The sequence below is a fragment of the Aotus nancymaae genome, unplaced genomic scaffold (genome assembly GCF_030222135.1).
Source record: "Aotus nancymaae isolate 86718 unplaced genomic scaffold, 86718_ANA_hifiasm-v0.15.2.pri h1tg000014l, whole genome shotgun sequence".
Taxonomy (NCBI): domain Eukaryota; kingdom Metazoa; phylum Chordata; class Mammalia; order Primates; family Aotidae; genus Aotus; species Aotus nancymaae.
Genome location: NW_026988425.1, coordinates 47,238,027 through 47,256,558, shown reverse-complemented (window position 1 = coordinate 47,256,558; position 18,532 = coordinate 47,238,027). Strand labels below are relative to the sequence as shown.

At 33.8% G+C, this 18,532-nt stretch overlaps 1 protein-coding gene across 2 annotated transcripts in view; it reads right to left on the bottom strand.

The window, feature by feature from the left end:
• Nucleotides 1–18,532, bottom strand: part of ITGA1 (integrin subunit alpha 1) — a 169,171-nt gene that overhangs the window by 18,612 nt on the left and 132,027 nt on the right. For both annotated transcript variants that reach the window (XM_064375966.1, XM_064375967.1), the window contains exons 19-26: nucleotides 17,676–17,885; nucleotides 14,854–14,934; nucleotides 11,220–11,296; nucleotides 8,940–9,029; nucleotides 7,095–7,197; nucleotides 3,878–3,991; nucleotides 1,697–1,798; nucleotides 1,443–1,547 (exon numbers count right to left, since the gene is read on the bottom strand). In XM_064375966.1, coding sequence (XP_064232036.1) covers nucleotides 1,443–1,547; nucleotides 1,697–1,798; nucleotides 3,878–3,991; nucleotides 7,095–7,197; nucleotides 8,940–9,029; nucleotides 11,220–11,296; nucleotides 14,854–14,934; nucleotides 17,676–17,885 — 882 coding nt within the window. The remainder of the gene's footprint in view (nucleotides 1–1,442; nucleotides 1,548–1,696; nucleotides 1,799–3,877; nucleotides 3,992–7,094; nucleotides 7,198–8,939; nucleotides 9,030–11,219; nucleotides 11,297–14,853; nucleotides 14,935–17,675; nucleotides 17,886–18,532) is intronic.

Genomic DNA, 18,532 nt, shown 5'->3' with positions numbered 1-18,532 from the left:
AACGAACAAAGGCCATGAATAGACACTCCTCAAAAGAAGACATACAGGTGGCCAACAAACATGAAAAAACTCTCATTATCACTAATCATTAGAGAAATGCAAAGCAAAACCAAAATGAGGTACCATTTTACTCCAGTCAGAATGGCCATTATTAAGAAGTCAAAAAATGACAGATGATGGTGTGGTGGTGGAGAAAAGGAAACACTTATATACTATTGGTGGGGATGTAAATTAATTTAGTCAGTGGGAAGCAATTTGGAGATTTCTCAAACAATTTAAAACAGAACAACCATTCAACCCAGCAATCCCGTTACTGAATATATACCCAAAATAAACTGTTTACCAAAAAGACACATGCCATCATATCTTCATTGCAGTGCTATTCACAACAGCAAAGACATGGAATCAACATAGTTGCCCATCGACAGTGGACTAGATAAAGAAAATATGGTACATATACATCATGAAACACTGCACAGCCATAAAAAAGAACAAAATCATGTACTTCGCAGCAATATAAATGCAGACGGAGGCCATAATCCTGAGTGCCACAGAAACAGAAAACCAAATACAACATGTTCTTACATATAAGTGGGAGTTAAGCATTGGGTACTCATGGATATAAACATGGGAACAACGGGCACTGTGGACCACTTGGGGGAACTGACAAACTACATATTGGGTATTATGCCCACTACCTGAGCAATGGAATCTGTTCCTCAAACATCAATATTATGCAAATATACCCCTGTTACAAACCTGTGCATCTAAAACAAAAGTTGAAATTTTAAAAATGAAATTGCCAATATTAACAGTTAATGACATAAAAATAGCGACTTACTATGATCAAATTCAAAAATGGCAATGTCATATGGTCAACTAAATACTTCCTAAGTGAGAAACAAATAATACAAAATACAGTAAAAAGTTTTAAAGTAGCTTATTGTCAGACAGATTTGGCTTAATAAGGGGTTAAAAATGTCTTCATATATACATATACATAATAAAATTATAAATATATATATAAAATACAAGTCTGATAAAACTCAGTATGTCTGTGGTGTATGTTAGCTGTTTCCTTTGTTGGTGGGGTCAAAGGTTGCCACTTTATAATTCTCTGTATATTAACTGAGTTCCAACATATTAAGGTAAGCTTTGGTACCAGAAAGGTATTTATCTCTTAAGGTACAAAGAAAAAGGATAAGAGATATTGAAAAAAGTATATTTCTCTGAAGGGACCTTGGTAATAACTTAGTTCTTAACAGACAGGGAAGATGAGACACACACAGCTGGTTAAGTAGAGCTGGGGCTTCGTCACATTCTCTTAGACTTCTAGTCTCACATTCTTTCCAACAGCAGCACTGAGCCTTGCATATTCTAAGCAGTAAACAAATATTTATTGATGTTATTCAATCAGTGCATAGAACAATGTAATTACTTACTTTTATAAAAGTTGGTTTCCACAAGATAAGCGAAACATTCACTTGGCTCATGTCAGAAGGAGTGAGATTACATGTGATGGTAGCAAATTTACATGTACTGCAGTCCTGTTTAAATGTCCAGAGATACATATCAGTATTCTCACCATTGTATTAAATATACTATATTCAAATACTTCAGATAGTTATTTCTAGATTGATATCAAATTTATTCATTTGGAAAGCAAAAGTTAAAAACAGCACTTGTCTTAATTTACCAGAATTGTGCCTTGCTTAAGATGGTCAGTTGATGTAATCATTTTCTTTCCAGAGTTGATACTGAAAGAATCCTCAGAGATATGGGGTCTGCAGTTTGCATTCTAGAAATGAAAAGATTACATTTATTAGACAATGCCAGATAGCAGAGGAAAACATGACTTGGTGCAGTAGTGTGAAGAATCTGTGAATGGCAGCCATTGCCATATATTAAAGATCCATCTTTATAAGTGTGCTGGGTGGAAAAGGCTGTTACGTTCCAGCCATGCATACATATATATCCACCCCAAGATGGATTGTTACCATGATTGTAATGGATGCTAATGAGGTTGTTACAGAAAAGAAAGAATGCTAATAGAACTTACTATTACATGATTAATATGTTCATTAATTTATTACTTTAATCAAAGATAAGCTTTTAAATTCCACATGACAGAAGAGGAGAACATTTAAAACTCTACTGATAAAGACAAAAACAATAGCCAGCCATGGTGGCTCATGCCTGTAATCTCAGCACTTTGGGAGGCTGAGGTGGGTGGATCACCTGAGGTCAGGAGTTTGAGACCAGCCTGGCTAACATGGTGAAACCCCATCTCTACTAAAAATACACAAGTTAGCCAGGCGTGGTGGTGGACGCCTGTAGTCCCAGCTATTCAGGAGGCTGAGGCAGGAGAATCACTTGAACATGGGAGGTGGAGGTTGCAGTGAACCAAGATTGTGTCACTGCACTCCAGCCTGAGCAACAGAGGGAGATTCCATCTCAAAAAAAAAAAAAAAAAAAAAAAGGAAACAAAAACAATAAAAATACTTGTACAATATTACAGGTCATGAAACAACTGAAAAGAGAGGGACCTTCATCTGTATTTATGTATTCATCCAATAATACTTTTGATTCCCTACACACCAAGGATAAGACACTCAGTCTACATGGGAGGAAGATGTAAGCAGGCAGCCCTATGGATGTTAACACATTATGTTAAAATGTTATGTTTATAAGATAGTTGGTTCTAGACTTAACCTAATAAACCTTTTGCTTCCCCAGTACTCTGTATATCCTTGATAAAAGATAGTAAGACTGAAGTGTTCTAAGTAGTATGAAAAGTACAAGATTAAAATTTTCTAAGTAGTATGAAAAGTACAATTTTTTTCTCTTCTGGATTTTCACAGACCTGCTTTTTTGGATGAGAGGGAAATTCCAGAGGCTTATTTTTTCCTTGCCCTTAGGAAAACATTTAAGTGATCACAAGCCAACTAGCACTGTTGCTGTTTCTTGATTTCTGAGAATACTTTAAAAAATGCATGAACAGATTTTCAAATTCTGAAATCATGCACACATTAATTCAATACTTAGGGTGATTTTTTGTTTTAGATACTAAACCATAATGAACTATCATATAGTCTCATTCAACGCTACAAATATCAAGGGGGTGCCATATTGCTATTATTTGGGATGTGAGTAAATGCAATTATACTATTTTGTGTGCAGCTGTGCATGCTTAGGCACAAATAAGATGACACTTTATAGAGTTGTTTGATTACCACAAACCAAGGAAAAGTGAAACAAACATTTCAGGCATAAATCAACAATGAACTATCTAAAATCTACTCTAGTGGATTGAATATTGATCCCCAAAGATATGCCTAGGAAATAGGGTCTTTGCAGATGTAGTTATATTAAGCATCTCCAGATGAGATCACTCTGGATTTAGGGTGGACACTAAATCTAATGATGAGTGTGCAGAAACACAGAGAAGGAGAACACACAGAAACGCAGAGAAGGCCAGGTGAAGATAGAGGCAGAAATAGGAGTTATGCTGCCACGAGCCAAGGAACACCAAGGGTTGCCGGCCGTCACTGGAGGCTAGGAAAACAGCATGAAAAAGAGTCTCTCTCGGAGCCTCCAGAGGGAATTAACACTGTCAACACCTTGAATTCGGACTTCTGGACTCCAGAACTGTGAAAGAATAAATTTCTGTTTTTTTAAGTCACTCGATTTGTGGTAATTTGTTACAGCAGCCCTAGGGAATAATACATCTATTATTATTTTTTGCTTTTAATTAATCTAAATACCTCTGCATGTTACTTTGGTAAAACTGTTATAAGTGTCATGCAGAACAAAAGGCTTAAACATAAAGTGGAGAAGATAACAGTAATGACAGAATTCCAAGGCACACATTACTCACATCAGAAGATGACAATCCAGTTGGGTACAGCACAGGATAACCATTTGATGTCATATTGGGGAATGAAATTGACAGCTTAAGTTCTGGCATTGGAAAATATCCACTTTTTCTTATCTATGAGAAAAAAATTGAAATGTAATCCTTTCTTCCTTTTTTAAAAGAATTCTTTCTGTCTTATGTTAACACTTCGTTCTTTAGTTGATGAAGTAAGTTGTGTAATATTTTGAATCCCCAAACGAGTGCAGATCCTCTATGGCACTGTATGGAGAATTGGCATAATTCTCTGAATAATGCCAGCAAGAAAATAAGGATACTTAGTTGGTAGATGTATGTATCAGCTATAATCATATTGTTCCTCCATCCCTCATTCTCCTAATAGAATTAGGATCAATAGAAAAATCAGAATTGGAAGTTTTTGTCTGTTATTATGTTCCTGCCATGCTCATTTTTTAAAAACATACCAGTCTGTTTCAAACTGGAAAGAAGGGAGACCATGGAACAGTTTAGTATATTTTTGGTTGCCTTAACCCACTTTGCAATAATTCCCTAAACCCATAAATCACCTCTAATCCTGGCTAGATGGGATCTGCTGCCACTATCCAGGCAAATCAGACTCTCAACCGCTTCCCTTCATAATTCCACCCCCAGCTGGGGCTCTTGTGCCACTGACTGTTGATAATCTGGTGTGATGAGAGTCAGATTAACTTTCATCTCAGTCTCCATTTGTTTTTATCCACTAACCCAGAATTTCCACTTAGTATCATGTTCTGCTACCACTAGTGAGTGTAGCTCAGAGGCAAAGGTGGGCAGGATGAAGTTCAACAGGAAATTGAATTCACTATGCAGAGGTCCTTGCCTGCTTAGAAGATGCAACTGAACTGGGGCAACCAGGTGCAGTGGTCCCCTTCCCACCACTGAAGCATGATCTGCAGGCCTGAAGCCTATGGCAACCCTGTGCAGCATCTTTAGCTGGGTAGGGAACCCCTTGATCTACATAGATAGATGCAAGGAAAGCCAGTGATCTACCCAACTGAGCCTTCCAGGCTGAGAGCTCCTCAGATCTGAAGCAATTTTCTGGGTTGCTAAAAATGAAATACATCCAGAATTCCAGGATTAAAGGAATTCTGGAGGTTCCTGACCAGCTGTGCCTGGACCCTTAAACATGCTCTTAACTCTTATCTTCTTGATTTCCAGACAAATTCTGTTTTCTGATATTCAGTCAGAAATCCTGTGTGCTGTAATTATTTTTTTTTTCTGATTAGAAAATGTTCCTTGTAGAAACATTGGAAAATACTGAAAAAAAAAAAAACAGAAAATAAAAGTTTCCTACACTTGTTAACATTTTAGTATATGTTACCTGTCCTTACTATTTGCATAAATGCACATTTATAAAATTTATGTCACAATAAAATACAAAGTTTTGTACCCTGTCTGTAAAATGTATTATTCTATGGCATTTTCCCATAAACGTATGGATTTATTGAGAATATGACAGTTCATAGCTAAATAACAACCACAATATCAATATTGTTGACTATGTGCCACACACTGTGCTAATCTTCTTATATGCATTATTGTCTTTAGCCCTGTTAACAACTCTAGGTGCTAGATCCTCCTATTATCTTTGTCTTATCTATGAGGTAAGAAGGTTAGAATAAGAATTAAGAACTTCCAAGATTACAGAGTTAGTAAATAGCAGTAATATGGTTTCTTACTCCAAAATGTTCCTTCTAAAATATTACACAAAGTCTCTCCATTGAATATATGATAATCTCTGCACTGAATATATAATAATTCATTTAAGTAATTTTATTGTGTTAAGTGTTTAGATTGTGCCCAGGTTTTAGTTTTTAAACTATTATAAATAATAGTGTTAAGAACATTCCTGAAATCTTTGTTTCTATCACCAAAAATTTCCTAAGAAAAATTCCTGGCGGATTTACTGGGTTTCATCTGAACAAAAGTTCTTTCAAAAAATTCCATTATTCCAATTCTATAATTTACTTCAGCAAAATAATCAGAGATACACACAAAGATTTATGCTCAGGAATATTCTTAGCAATAAAATTTATATCAACACTTGTATAAGAGAGAGTACCTATTTCAAATCTGGACCCTAATAAGTTATAATATCTAAAGATCTACAACATTCCAAGTCTCTCTCTATTTTTTTTTTTTTTTTTTTTTTTGCTTACTTTTCTAGTTCAGGGAAAGTGAATGGGGCTGGAGAAATCTGATAGCCTGAATTCCAAAAATCTATTCTAGAATCCAGTAGAGTGATTGGCATTTATGCTAATTTCCAGGGTATAGCTTGTCATAGGAATTCTAGCAAAGAGTACAAATTTTAAAAAATGGAATTACTTGGGAGTATACATTTATTTATACTTTGGGAGAGAACTTGTTTGTTGTTGGCAATTTCCAAAGGGATTGAGATTATCTTCATTTATAATTATGTTGCATTACTTCATACTTTTGAATACATATTTAAATCTATTATTTGAATTGTGTTCTTTTTTTTCCTTGAGTGATTTTAACTTAAGTTGAGTCTGTGTCCGTAACTAGGCATTACCTAAAATGAAATTCCACGCTTGTTTGCTATAGTGGTTAGAAAGAGTTTGTTATGGAGGCTTTAAAAGGAAAAATATATGTAATAGGAAACATCACTAAAGAGGTGGGAGTACCAACATGAGTAATTTATAGTACAATGCACGTGAAAGGTAACAATGAGGGGAACGTGATATATATTTGTTTAATAAAAAAATTATCAAGACAATTGTGATAACAAATTTCCTAAATAGTCATAATTAATGAAAAGGTGCTTTTCTCAGTCATTATGAAAAAATAATGTAAGTAAAGCCTACAGGTTTATACGTAGCATCTATCCAGTTTCAAAGTTTGTATTTTTTCTAGAAAGTCATTCTAATGGTATCTTATTTTGAGGAAATTAGAGACTTAGATCTCTAAATTGATTTAAAAATATAATTATCACCAATTTAAATCTTTAGTAAAATTATAAATAAAAATATAAATTGAAAATTATATTTATAAATATTATGAATTTATAATTTTATTTATGTTTATGAAATCATAAAGAAAAAGATGCTGGAATTAAGAGATTAAACACTGAAGCAACATATATTTATGCATCTTTTAATTATTTAATTTATAAATTTACAAATAGCTCTTTTAGAATACTATTTTAGAGGTGATCTCTTACCAAGTAGAAGACATTAATTTCATTTCCAATGTCCTCAGTAGAATTAATAACTTCAGGGACTGTCTCATTGGCAGCAATTGAAATGTGGTATTCACTGGCAGAGCTTAAAAGAATTAATTAGAAGAAAAATAAAACACAACGAAGTTTAGCTTTTATTTGGCCTCATTCTTTTCTTCTCCATATCATGCAATTCCACAAAAACACTTCTAGGGACTTCAAATCAAAGAGGTGTTCATTTACCTTCAAACCTAAAATTAAATCTTTGAGGAGAGTGAGAAGGATTATATAATTTAGTTCAATAGTCACTGATGTTTATTTGACCCCAAATGCTAAAATATGAATTTTAAAAGTTAAAATTTCATTGTTAACAAGTGAACATTTTCCATAAATTCACTAATACCATTTATATCTAGTGAATAATAAAGCTAAAATGTAATTTTTAGCAGTGCTGAATTCTAAATAGATTTAAAATTTTTCCCATTTCACAATTTAAGGTCCTATATTTGTTGCTAAACTTAAAAGTTCAATCTTCTCTATACAGCTTCATCATGTTCTTTGGATGAACTTGGTAGAGTAAAATAGCCTGTTTTTAAGCAGCACTTCAGTCAAGGGAAGACAAAAAATATTCATAAATGTTTGTCAAAATTTGATTTTAAATAAATGGAAAACTCTTGGGGGGGAAGTCACTGCACCAATAGAAGTGGATGAAGAAAAATAGAAAATAACTGACAGAATTTAAAGGCTGAGAAATATTAGCAAAATCTTCATGCATACCTATAATCATGCCATTTTTGTAGTCTCTCATTGGTAAAGAGAAAGTGCCATAGAGAATAAATTAGTAAGCCAGAAGGAAGATCTTGAATGTACCCAATACAAAGAAAAGATAAATGTTTGAGATGACAGATATGCTAATTACCCTGTTTAATTACTATATATTACATGCATCACATCTCCAAGCACTTCATAAATATGTACAATTATTTTGTGTCAATTTAAAACATTTTTTCAAATTAAAAGAAAAAAAGAACATGTGAAATGATTTAAATTAACCCTTCCTGAACATATAACCTGTAACATATAACCTCCTACCTATACATTAGCCTCTTTGAACCTCAATTTCTTCAATTGGAAAATGGGAGATAGTTGTATTTGAACCATAGAGTTATCATAAGGATCAGATAAGACAGAACACAAAGGTTCAATAAACGTTAGCCACTATTATTAAAACATTAATAAAATGATAAGACTTTCAGAATTAACCAACTTGCCACAGATTCTTATAGTTTTGATATACATTACACATGTTTATTTAACAAAAGCTTGGAGTTCTGCTTAAGCAGGGGAAATTATAGAGAGAAAGTTTGTCAACATGATTTGTGTTTGGATAGATAAAAGTTTCTTAAGATAAAGAATGGTTTATGAATGGTGGAAGAAATAAACAGCTGTTATCAATGATAAATGTTTTAATCTTGTGTGTGCAGATTGAGAAGACTGATTGAATTCCACAGGTTGAGAGTGGTGACCAAGAAACATGCTGGTGGCCTCTTAAGAAAATACTGTGTTTTGCGAAGGACTTCTGGGTCTTCAACTTGCATTCAGGAGTTTAAGAAAGGAGAGTGAATGCAGTCTGGTATCACTAACACCTAACATTTTGGGTTATTTAGTTCTCAAACATTAGGATGCTTGAGAATTACCTGGAAGTCTTGTTTAACCCCATCTTCTGAGTTTCTGATTTAATAGGTTTTGGTTGGGGCTGGAGAATTTGCCTAACAAGTTTCCAGGTGGTGCTTGAGAACCACTGGGTTAATGGAAAGGCATCAACATAAAAATGTAGTTTTCTCCTACCTGTAAAACTGTAGTCCAACTTCATATTTTACCGGGATAGAAATGTTTACTACATTATCAGAAAGGGTTTCAGGAGGTTCTTCACTGTCACTAGAAAATACACAGCACATTCAGACAAACCATTAAAATATTGACTATTTAGAGACATTTCTAAGTGTTTGAAAAAGAAGCTTATTCTGGCAACTAAATAAAAGCACATAAGAGCAGAATTTCTTATTATTTTTAAAACTGGGACGAAGAAGGAGATCAGAGATGATGGGTATGGTTAAAAGTTCCCAAGTTGATTCTGACGTGCAACTAGAGTTGAAAATCACACTGATTTATGTTTCTCAAAATTCTATGACAATAATGATAAGAATCCCTGGGTTTAATTGTTAAAATACAAAGATTACTGGGCTTCCCTTAGAAATGTGGATTTAGAGGTTCCAAGTTGGGACCCAGGAATTTGTGTTTTTAACACATATCTACCCAGGTGTTCTTATTTGTTACAGATGAGGACTTAGCAGAGATAAGTGATCAGGGTCACACAGCTGAGAGTAAATCTAAAATCTTGTTTTCTTCTTTAAGAATCTTTCCATACTAAGTACTTGAGCATATTATTTGTTAAGCATTTATTTAGTCTCTTGATTTTGGTTATCATTTTAATTATATATTATGTAAACACATGTATATATGTGTATACACATGTATACACATACATCTCATACTTCCTTGTATTAGAAAGCATGTACAAATGATATAATGAGCAATGAACACTGGATCTGGGTCCAAAGAATGGGATTGTTCTTGGACACTGATACGCTTTGGTAAAATTACTTATCTGTCTTTGCCTTGGTTTCTTCATCTATAAAATGTGGATAATAAATAATTATTAAATGAGTAATAAGTATGAAGTGCCTAGGACATAGGAAATATTCAGTAGGTGTTAACTTTCATTACTATCACACACACCCCTCCACCAACTGACCAAGCACCTAGCATACTGTCTCACAGAATGGTCATAAGAGTACTTTTTAATAGTCCTGCTTATTCCCAAATGTATAAAGTGGCTCATAAGCAGAAGGACAGAGAGAGCAGCATGCTGCCTTGAGTATTTGTGTGACTCAGCTCTTAGCACAAATGGTCCCTTTTTCTCTCATTCATTCCACACTGCAGCCTTCCTAAGTTAATCTTTGTAAGCAGCAGCTCTGTACAGATGATTTTATCTCTCAAAAACTTTACTGTATCCTCATTATCTGTTCAATTAAGAAATAATACCTTGACTGGCATTCAGTACCTAGCATAATATGATAGAATGCACACTCCCTGTTCATTTTCATTGCTACTTTATGTATTCTTTATATTTCAGCTTATAATTTCCTTGATAAAGGAAATTAGAAGATCGGGTGTATTGCCAAGTATATATTATTTCAGCTTCTATTAATTTCCTGACATAGCTTTATATCTCTATAATAGATTGTTTTTATTCTATCCCAGGTTATAATAATTTTATACTATTCTCAACCCCCTGCTGTAATACTTACCCTATGAGGAGTTCATGCCCTTAGTAATTTTAATATTTCTTACAGTGACTAATTAAATATTTTGCCCATAATAGATGTCAAATAAGTATTTGTTGAGTTGGCTTGAATTAATCTATTAGTTCATTTCCCTAATTTATTTATTTGCTCTGTATCTATTTAGTGATTATAATATGGCAGGCACAGTGCTAGTCACTGTGAATAAAGCAGTAAAAGAGACCATCTCACTGGAGACAGATCAGTGGATAATTACAATTAGAAGAAAGTTAGATCACTATTTCACTTCCTTATAGGCCCTTTGCTGTTATTAGTATGTGTGTTCTATGATACCTTTCAGAAGCTCTGACTGATTTGAATAAAGTATATTAAACTACAAAAGGATATCATCAAATTTTAAGTCCATCTAATGATTCATTTGACCTTGATGGGCAGCCAGTGAAAGTTTTTAAATTAGCAGAGCCAGTAACATTTTTATGAATTTAAATGCAACTTGGCAGATATAAATGATGTGTGATTATGTTATCTTCTATAACTCATAGAACCATTGATCTAACTTAGGTGAATTATTTCTATTAAATAAAAATTTATTTCACTAATTATTCATAAGAGTGTTTTTGTGAAGCAAAGTGGTTAGTTGCCTTCCACTTCTACTGATCTCATACAACCTGGAAGAAACTGAGTTTACAGAACAAAACATTCAAAATACACAGAAGAAGTGACATACATTCATATACATACATTTATACACATGTAAACCAACCTTGTTGCACTTAAATGAATGGTTACGTTTTCCATGAGAAAGGATGTGTTAAACTGAAACAATATTTTGAAAGTTACCTATAAAATAAAAATATGTCTTAAGTAACAGATAAGTAATTTTTTACTTTGATTAAAATATTCTATTTCTATAAATGACAACAAAACTCAAATTATGAAGTTGACAAACATTATATTACAAAATAAAACCTTGTTGTATCTCAAAAATAGTTGGAATAATACATAATATATACGTACTTTTCACTCTGAAAAGTACGTATATATTACATACATATATTGCTATGATCTGAATGTTTCCCTCAAAATTAATATGTTGAAACCTAAACACCAATGTGATGATATTAGGAGATGGGGCCACTGGGCAGGTGATGAGCTCAAAAGGGCAGAGCCCTCATGAGTGGGATTAGTACTCTGTAACAGGGGCCTCAGAATGCTGCCTCCCTGATTTTGCTATCTGAGGATGCATTGAAAAGATGGCTTCGATGAAGCATGAAATGGGCCCTCACCAGACACTGGATCTAGCAGTGCATTGCTCTTGGACTTCCCAGCTTCCAGACTGTGAGAAATAAATTTCTGGTTTATAAGCTACTCTGTTTATGGTATTTACTCATAGCAGCCAGAATAGACTAAGACACATGTAAAATAAAATGTCTAAGAGGTCACTGGTTTGGACTGAGCTCTTGATCTAGGCCCAACAGACTAAATCATGCTTAAGTTCCACACTACAAAGCTGAAATTAAGTCATGTATCTGAGTTTTTGAGAGATGAAGAGAGTGATAAATAATTACCAAATCCCCAATCAAGCCAGTTTTAGACAGCATAAGAAAATTCCCTCTGCTTCAACCTTTACAAGGAAAATAACTTTGAAATGAACAATCCACTTTTTGTTCTCCGTTTCTCCTCTCTTCAGCCCTTTTCTCTCTATAAAGCCAACTTCCTCTGCTCAGCTCATCCATCACTCATTTTATTTTACAGAATAAGGTGTTGCCTGATTCTAGAACTGCAAATAAAAGTTAATTAATATTTGGAAGCTAAATTTGTTGTAATTTTTTGACAGATTTTATAAATTTTAATACTTTATTCAAATTATATCAACAAAAATTATTTATACTAACTATTAACCTCCACCATAAAGGCACTGTTATTTACTTTATTATATTACCATGGTTTACCAGAGTATAATAATAAACAATATAATTGGGAAATGATAATAATTAAATCTTCTTAAATGTAAAAACTTCAAGACAGGCAATCATCTATTCATATTCATTACAGAATTACAGGAAAACATACTTGGTTCCATTAATTTGATAGTATAAAAAAGTTTTGGACCTTAAAGGCACAATAACAAGAAAATAAAAGAAACTGAAAGGCTTAGCTATTTAGAGTAAATTATTATGAAGAAAATGCAGAAAATTATGTTTATATAGGTCTTCACACTGAAAGTAATACTTAAGAAAAACTGGTATGTATTTTATTATACTGACACTCTAATATAGGTAACTGCCTTTGAAACACCATGCCTGAGCGTATGAACTATATAATCCACGACTCTATGTAAACATCAGCAGGCAGACCGAAAACTACATTATTTGTTCAAAGACATATCTCACCCACAGTACTACTACAAGTAGCCTTATAATAATGCTTGTTAAGTATTACGTTTCTCCTTCTCAAAACTAATCTTATTTTGTGCCAAGGTATTTTGGAATTTGGGACAGCAAAATTATAATATAAAATGCACAATTAATAGAAACTATCTAAAATTTAATTTTTTGTGATTAAGTGCTAAACAGAAGAAGGTCTGATATTGAAAGCTCTTTTATTGATTTAGGTGCTAGTCACAGAAAGGATGACAAGAATTCAAAGTTCACGAGATTTGCATCATATTATGTTTAGAGTTTTCTTTATCCATACATATTTTGATTTATAATTGCAAAGAAAAAAATAGTTCTAAGAATCTGTAGCCTCTGCAGTTTTCTTGTTGCTTTGAAATAATAATTACCATTCTAGTAGAAGCTTGACTGGGCACGCTTGAACTATAGTAGACAAAAGTTCAGAAAACATGTGTCTACACCAAAATCTGTACACAGATATTTATAGTAGTATTTTTTTATAGTAACCAAAAAGTAGAGACAATCCAAATACCCATCAACTAATGCATGGATAAATAAAATGTAATATATCTTCATACTGGAATATTACTTGGTAATAAAAAGGAATTGAAATATTCATACATGCTACATCATAGATAAACCTGGAAAAAATTATGCTTGGTGAAAGAAGCTTGTACCCAAAGCCCATACAATCAGCCCTCTGAATCCATGCATTCTAGCTTTAACCAACTGTGAGTTGATAATATTAAAAAAAAGTAACAATGCAACAATAAAAATTTAAATAAAAACCCAATATGGTATAACTACTATTTACATAGTGTTTACATTGCATTATGTATTATAAGTAATCTAGAACTGATGCAACATATGTGGGAGGATGTGCATAGGTTAGATGCCACTTTATCAAAGGGACTTGAACATCTGAGCATTTTGTTATCCAAAGAGGGTCCTGGAAGCAATCTCCCACAGATACCGAGGGATGACTGTATGTATGATTCCACTCATACGAAGTGTCTGGAACAGGCAAATCCATAGAAAAAGAAAGTAGATTAGTGGTTGCCTGGGGCTGAGAAAAAGGCTGTTGAGGAAAAACAGAGTGACTGCCAATGCATATGTGGTTTCTTTGTGGTGTGTGAAAATGTTCTAAAATCAGTTGTAATGACTGTACAATTTATAATTTGGTGAATATACTAAAACCCATTGAAATGCACACTTTAAATGAGTGAACTCTATGCTATGTGAATTATAGCTCAATAAGGCAACTGTTTTTTAAAAAGAGAGATGGAAGGAGAATTTCTGAATTAAGTTCTAAGCCAATCTATTTGAAGCATTCTTTTTCTTGAAGGCCAGAGATGCCTACTACCTAGGAGACTCCAATAACAGAATGTCCCAGCTCCATTTTATCAGATATGTTATCTAGCATAAATTAGATATGTTACATAGTAAAAATTTTAAATCTTGTCCTGGTGTTCGAGTTTGCCTGTGTAAGAATTGTTTTCTGACTCTGTCTTAGTCTATTTTGGCTGTTATAACAAAATACCTTATGCCAGGCAATTTATAAATAGCAGAAATATTTTGCTCACAGTTCTGAGGGATGGGAAGTCCAAGATCAAGGCACCAACAGATTCAGTGTCTGGAAACACCCAGTTCTCATAGATGGAATCTGCTATGTGTTCTCACATGGTAGAAGGGATAACAGTCTCCCTCAAGCCTCTCTTATGAGGGCACTAATCCCTCATGAGGGCTCCACCCTCTGGACCTAAGGACCTCCCAGTGGCCTCATCTTTTACTACTATGACTTTGGGGATTAAGTATTAATGTTTGAATTTTGATGGGGCACAACCATTCTGACCATAGCATATTCTAATCTGTCACAATTTTGAACTCAACATTTTTCATCTGTATTATCCTAAACTACTATGGGAAGGATTTATATATTTGTCTTTGTGCATATTACTTTTCATATTCAATTTCCACATGTGTTTTGTGTAATCTGCTCACCATCTCTCCTCTTCTGAGGAAGGGATATCCAACTTTACATGTGATATTATGATTGGATTCACAACTGTCTTTTTGGATAGCCTAGGAAGAGAAAGTAAACAGAATCAGATTGGACAAGCAGGTGAAATACTGAAACGTGTTCTTTCAGAATTTTCCCAGCTGTGACTTGGTGACTGCCTTGCCAATATTTTTGTCTTGATTTAGCTGGCAGAGGCACAGAATTCTGGGACCACCTGTTCCACAGCTCACAGAAATCTAAAAACATCACTTGAGGGTGCCTGAAAGACAAAGCGTATCTCACGATCCTGCCTAAATCTTCAGTTATAAAATGGAAGTACTAACAGCAGCTCCCTCACAGGGTGATTGCCGTGGCTGGATAAAACAATCCACGCATCCCAGACTGGCACAGAGCAGCTTTCAGTGAATGTTAGTCATTAGAGGAGTTTAGTGCAGTGGATAAGAGCACAGGCTCTGACCTGTGACCACCAGAATTTAAACACTGACAGCACCACTATTAACTTTATCCTTGTTAGGATTCCTCACCTCTCTGGGATTGATTTTCTATCAGGTGGGTTAGTCGTATACTCTATTCTGTCCAACTTAAAATGCCATTGAACGTGAGATAAGCCATTATTTTTACATAACAATGAGAAAGAAAAATAATGCTGTCAGGTAAATAAACATGTCAATTGTAAAATGCAACTACAAGAATGTTAAAACAATAAAAAAAGGTTTTATCTTCACATCTCTGCAGTACAGTGATACCTACTTACAAAAGAATTAATGAAAATTAAATAAGTAAAATCCTTAGAACAGTGCCTGATATTTAATGTGACTCAAGAAAAGGCTGCCATCGTTATTACTGTTGTCATTGTTAATATATGCAGAGGAGATACGCTGTTAGATTTTTAGCTATGCCTCTCTGCCAAGGCCATCAAGTCAGCTGAGGAAAAGATAGGCAATACTTTTTAACATAGTATCCTTTCCAGAGAAATATTTAGTGGTAATGTTTTCCCCAACATTACTTTGCACATTTGTATTCATAATTAATATTCTTAATTAAATTAAAAATATTGTAATATATGACATTATTTTTAGGTTTGTCTTAGTCATCATGCCTCTAAATGCTATCCTAACAGAGAGAAATGTCCATGAAATCTGAGTTTACAGAAGCTAGACAATAATGTTTTAATACTATGTATAATATTAAGTGCATTGCTTTTATTTTTATTTTTATTTTTTTCTCTTTTTTCTTAATAACTTCATTCAGGTATAATTGACATACAACAAGCTCTACATGTTTAAAATGTAAAATTTGATAAGTTTTGACAATGTGTATACACCTGTGAAATCATCACTCTATCAACACATAATAACCATATCTATTCTTCCGAAAACTTCCCCTTGTTTTTTGGCAATCTCCCTTTCCTACCTTTTTCCACTCCCTTCCCACCCCATCTCCAGGCATCCACTGATCTATTTTCTGTCACTATAGTTTGCATTTTCTAAAATTATATATAAAAGGAGTCATACGATAAGTACTGTTTTTGTCTGGCTTCTTTCACTCAGGACAATTATTTTGAGATGCATCCACATTGGTGCATGTATCAATAGTTAATTTGCTTTTATTGCTGACTAGTATATACTCTGTGGATGTACCCCATTTGTTTATCCTTTCAACTGTTGCTGGACATTTGGATTGTTTTCAGTTTTGAGCTATATAAACGAAAACATAAACATTTGTATATAAGGGATTGTATGGGCAGCCACCTTATTTCTCTTGGGTAAGTGCCCAGGGGAAGGCATGGTTGGGTCATATGGTACTGATATGCTTAGCTTTTTAAGAAACTAACAAACGCTTTTCCAAAGTGGTTTTACAATTTTGTATTCCTATGAATGATGTAGGAGACCTCTGTTTGCTCCACATCCTCCTAATACTTGGTGTGGTCATTGGTATTGCTATTGATAATCAATGTCAGAATTTTAGCCATTCTGATAAGTGGGAAGTGGTGCCTTGCTGTGGTTTTAATTTGTATTTCCTAATGAATATTGATGTCGAAAACCTCCTCATATGCTTATTTTCCATCTGTATCCTTACTTCATGAGTATCTTTTCTAATCTTTTGCCTATTTTTAAGTGGTTTTTTTTTTTACTGTTGAAATTAGAGACTCTATAAATTCGGGACACAAGTTTTTAATCCAGGTTCTTGCATAGTCATAAGAGTGACTGGCATTTACTTCATAAGTGCATTGCTTTTAATAAAAATTGTATTTAGTATTAATTAATATAAATATACACAAAATTTTAACTCAGTGGGATTCATCTGGAGATCAGAATTAAAAGCAAAGTTCAAACTTGGAAATGCTGATTACCTCTGATATAGCATCTTATGAAGATTAATATATTTTAATGCCAACATAATAAAAGAAACTTGTGTTATGAATCAATAAGACAGTTATTTAATACAAATCTCTCTGTACCTCTCTGTACCTCTGTTAAACTGTTTTGGCTTTGATTGTTATTGTTTTCCTTGACTCCTTCTCAATTTCAGTGTTTTAAGGATTTTGTGAAACATACAATTTTTATACATGAGCTATCCTTTCCCCATACAGAATTGAAGAAAAGACATACATATTTGAATAAATAAAATAAAACTTTTTTAAAAGCTTAATACTTTCACCATTGGTGAGTACTAATGTTGTAGAAAATTCCTTCTGTTCTTTCAAAATCAATCTAATAAAAGCAATTATCTCAGTAATATGAAAAATAGACTCAGTAAATGACTGTTAAGAGAATAAATAAATGAAAAACTAAAAGTTTACCTCAATTCCTGAAAACACTAGATTTGGAGAATAATGCACTATTGTCCTGGTGTTATAGGCACTGTCCTTTGTATTTTTCACTGTGATGCTAATGTTGAACTTATCATTCTGGGACCGGACAATCAGCAGGTCCTTTTCTGTGGTGGTGACATTAAGGCTGAGGTCCGAGATACATTTTTCCTTGTTTCCACAATCTTTGGCAAAGGGAATCTGAAATGGTGACAGGAAAGCATTTTTCAAAATTTAGCTACACACTATTGAAAATCACCCATCAATTTGTGTAACAGAAATGGCATACAGCCAAAGTAAGTTAAGCAACTCATAAACAGAATCAATTTTACTGCAAAAATCTTAAGAGATTTTATATTTATCCCTGTAGTTTACAGAGGAGAAAAATAAACATTTACTTGCAAATGTAAATTGTGCTAGTCCTTTTAAGAAAGCACAATTTTCATGGATGTTTTGCACTGGCTTTTGTCTGCCAGGGAAGAACGTTTTCCAAATACGAAGTGAAGTACTGTAAGAACCTAAATCTACTCAACTCGAATTATGAGATTTTCTCTTAAAATTAATCAAACACTTAGGAATGTTATAAAGCTCAGCTGAGAGGGTGGAAAATGGTCAAGCCACAAATCTAGGAGCTTCGCTTGATTCTTCTTTACTGACCGCCTCTCCGCCACCGCCATATGTCATTCACCAAGCACCGCCCATTCTACTCCTTTTCTAAGTATCTCTCCAATCCTTTTTGCTTCTCCATTCCTACCACCACCTCTCACCCAAGCATTCTCATTTCCTCCCTGAACTAAAGTAATAGCTTCTCATTGGTCCCCCACATCCACCCTGTGTTTCTCTCCAAC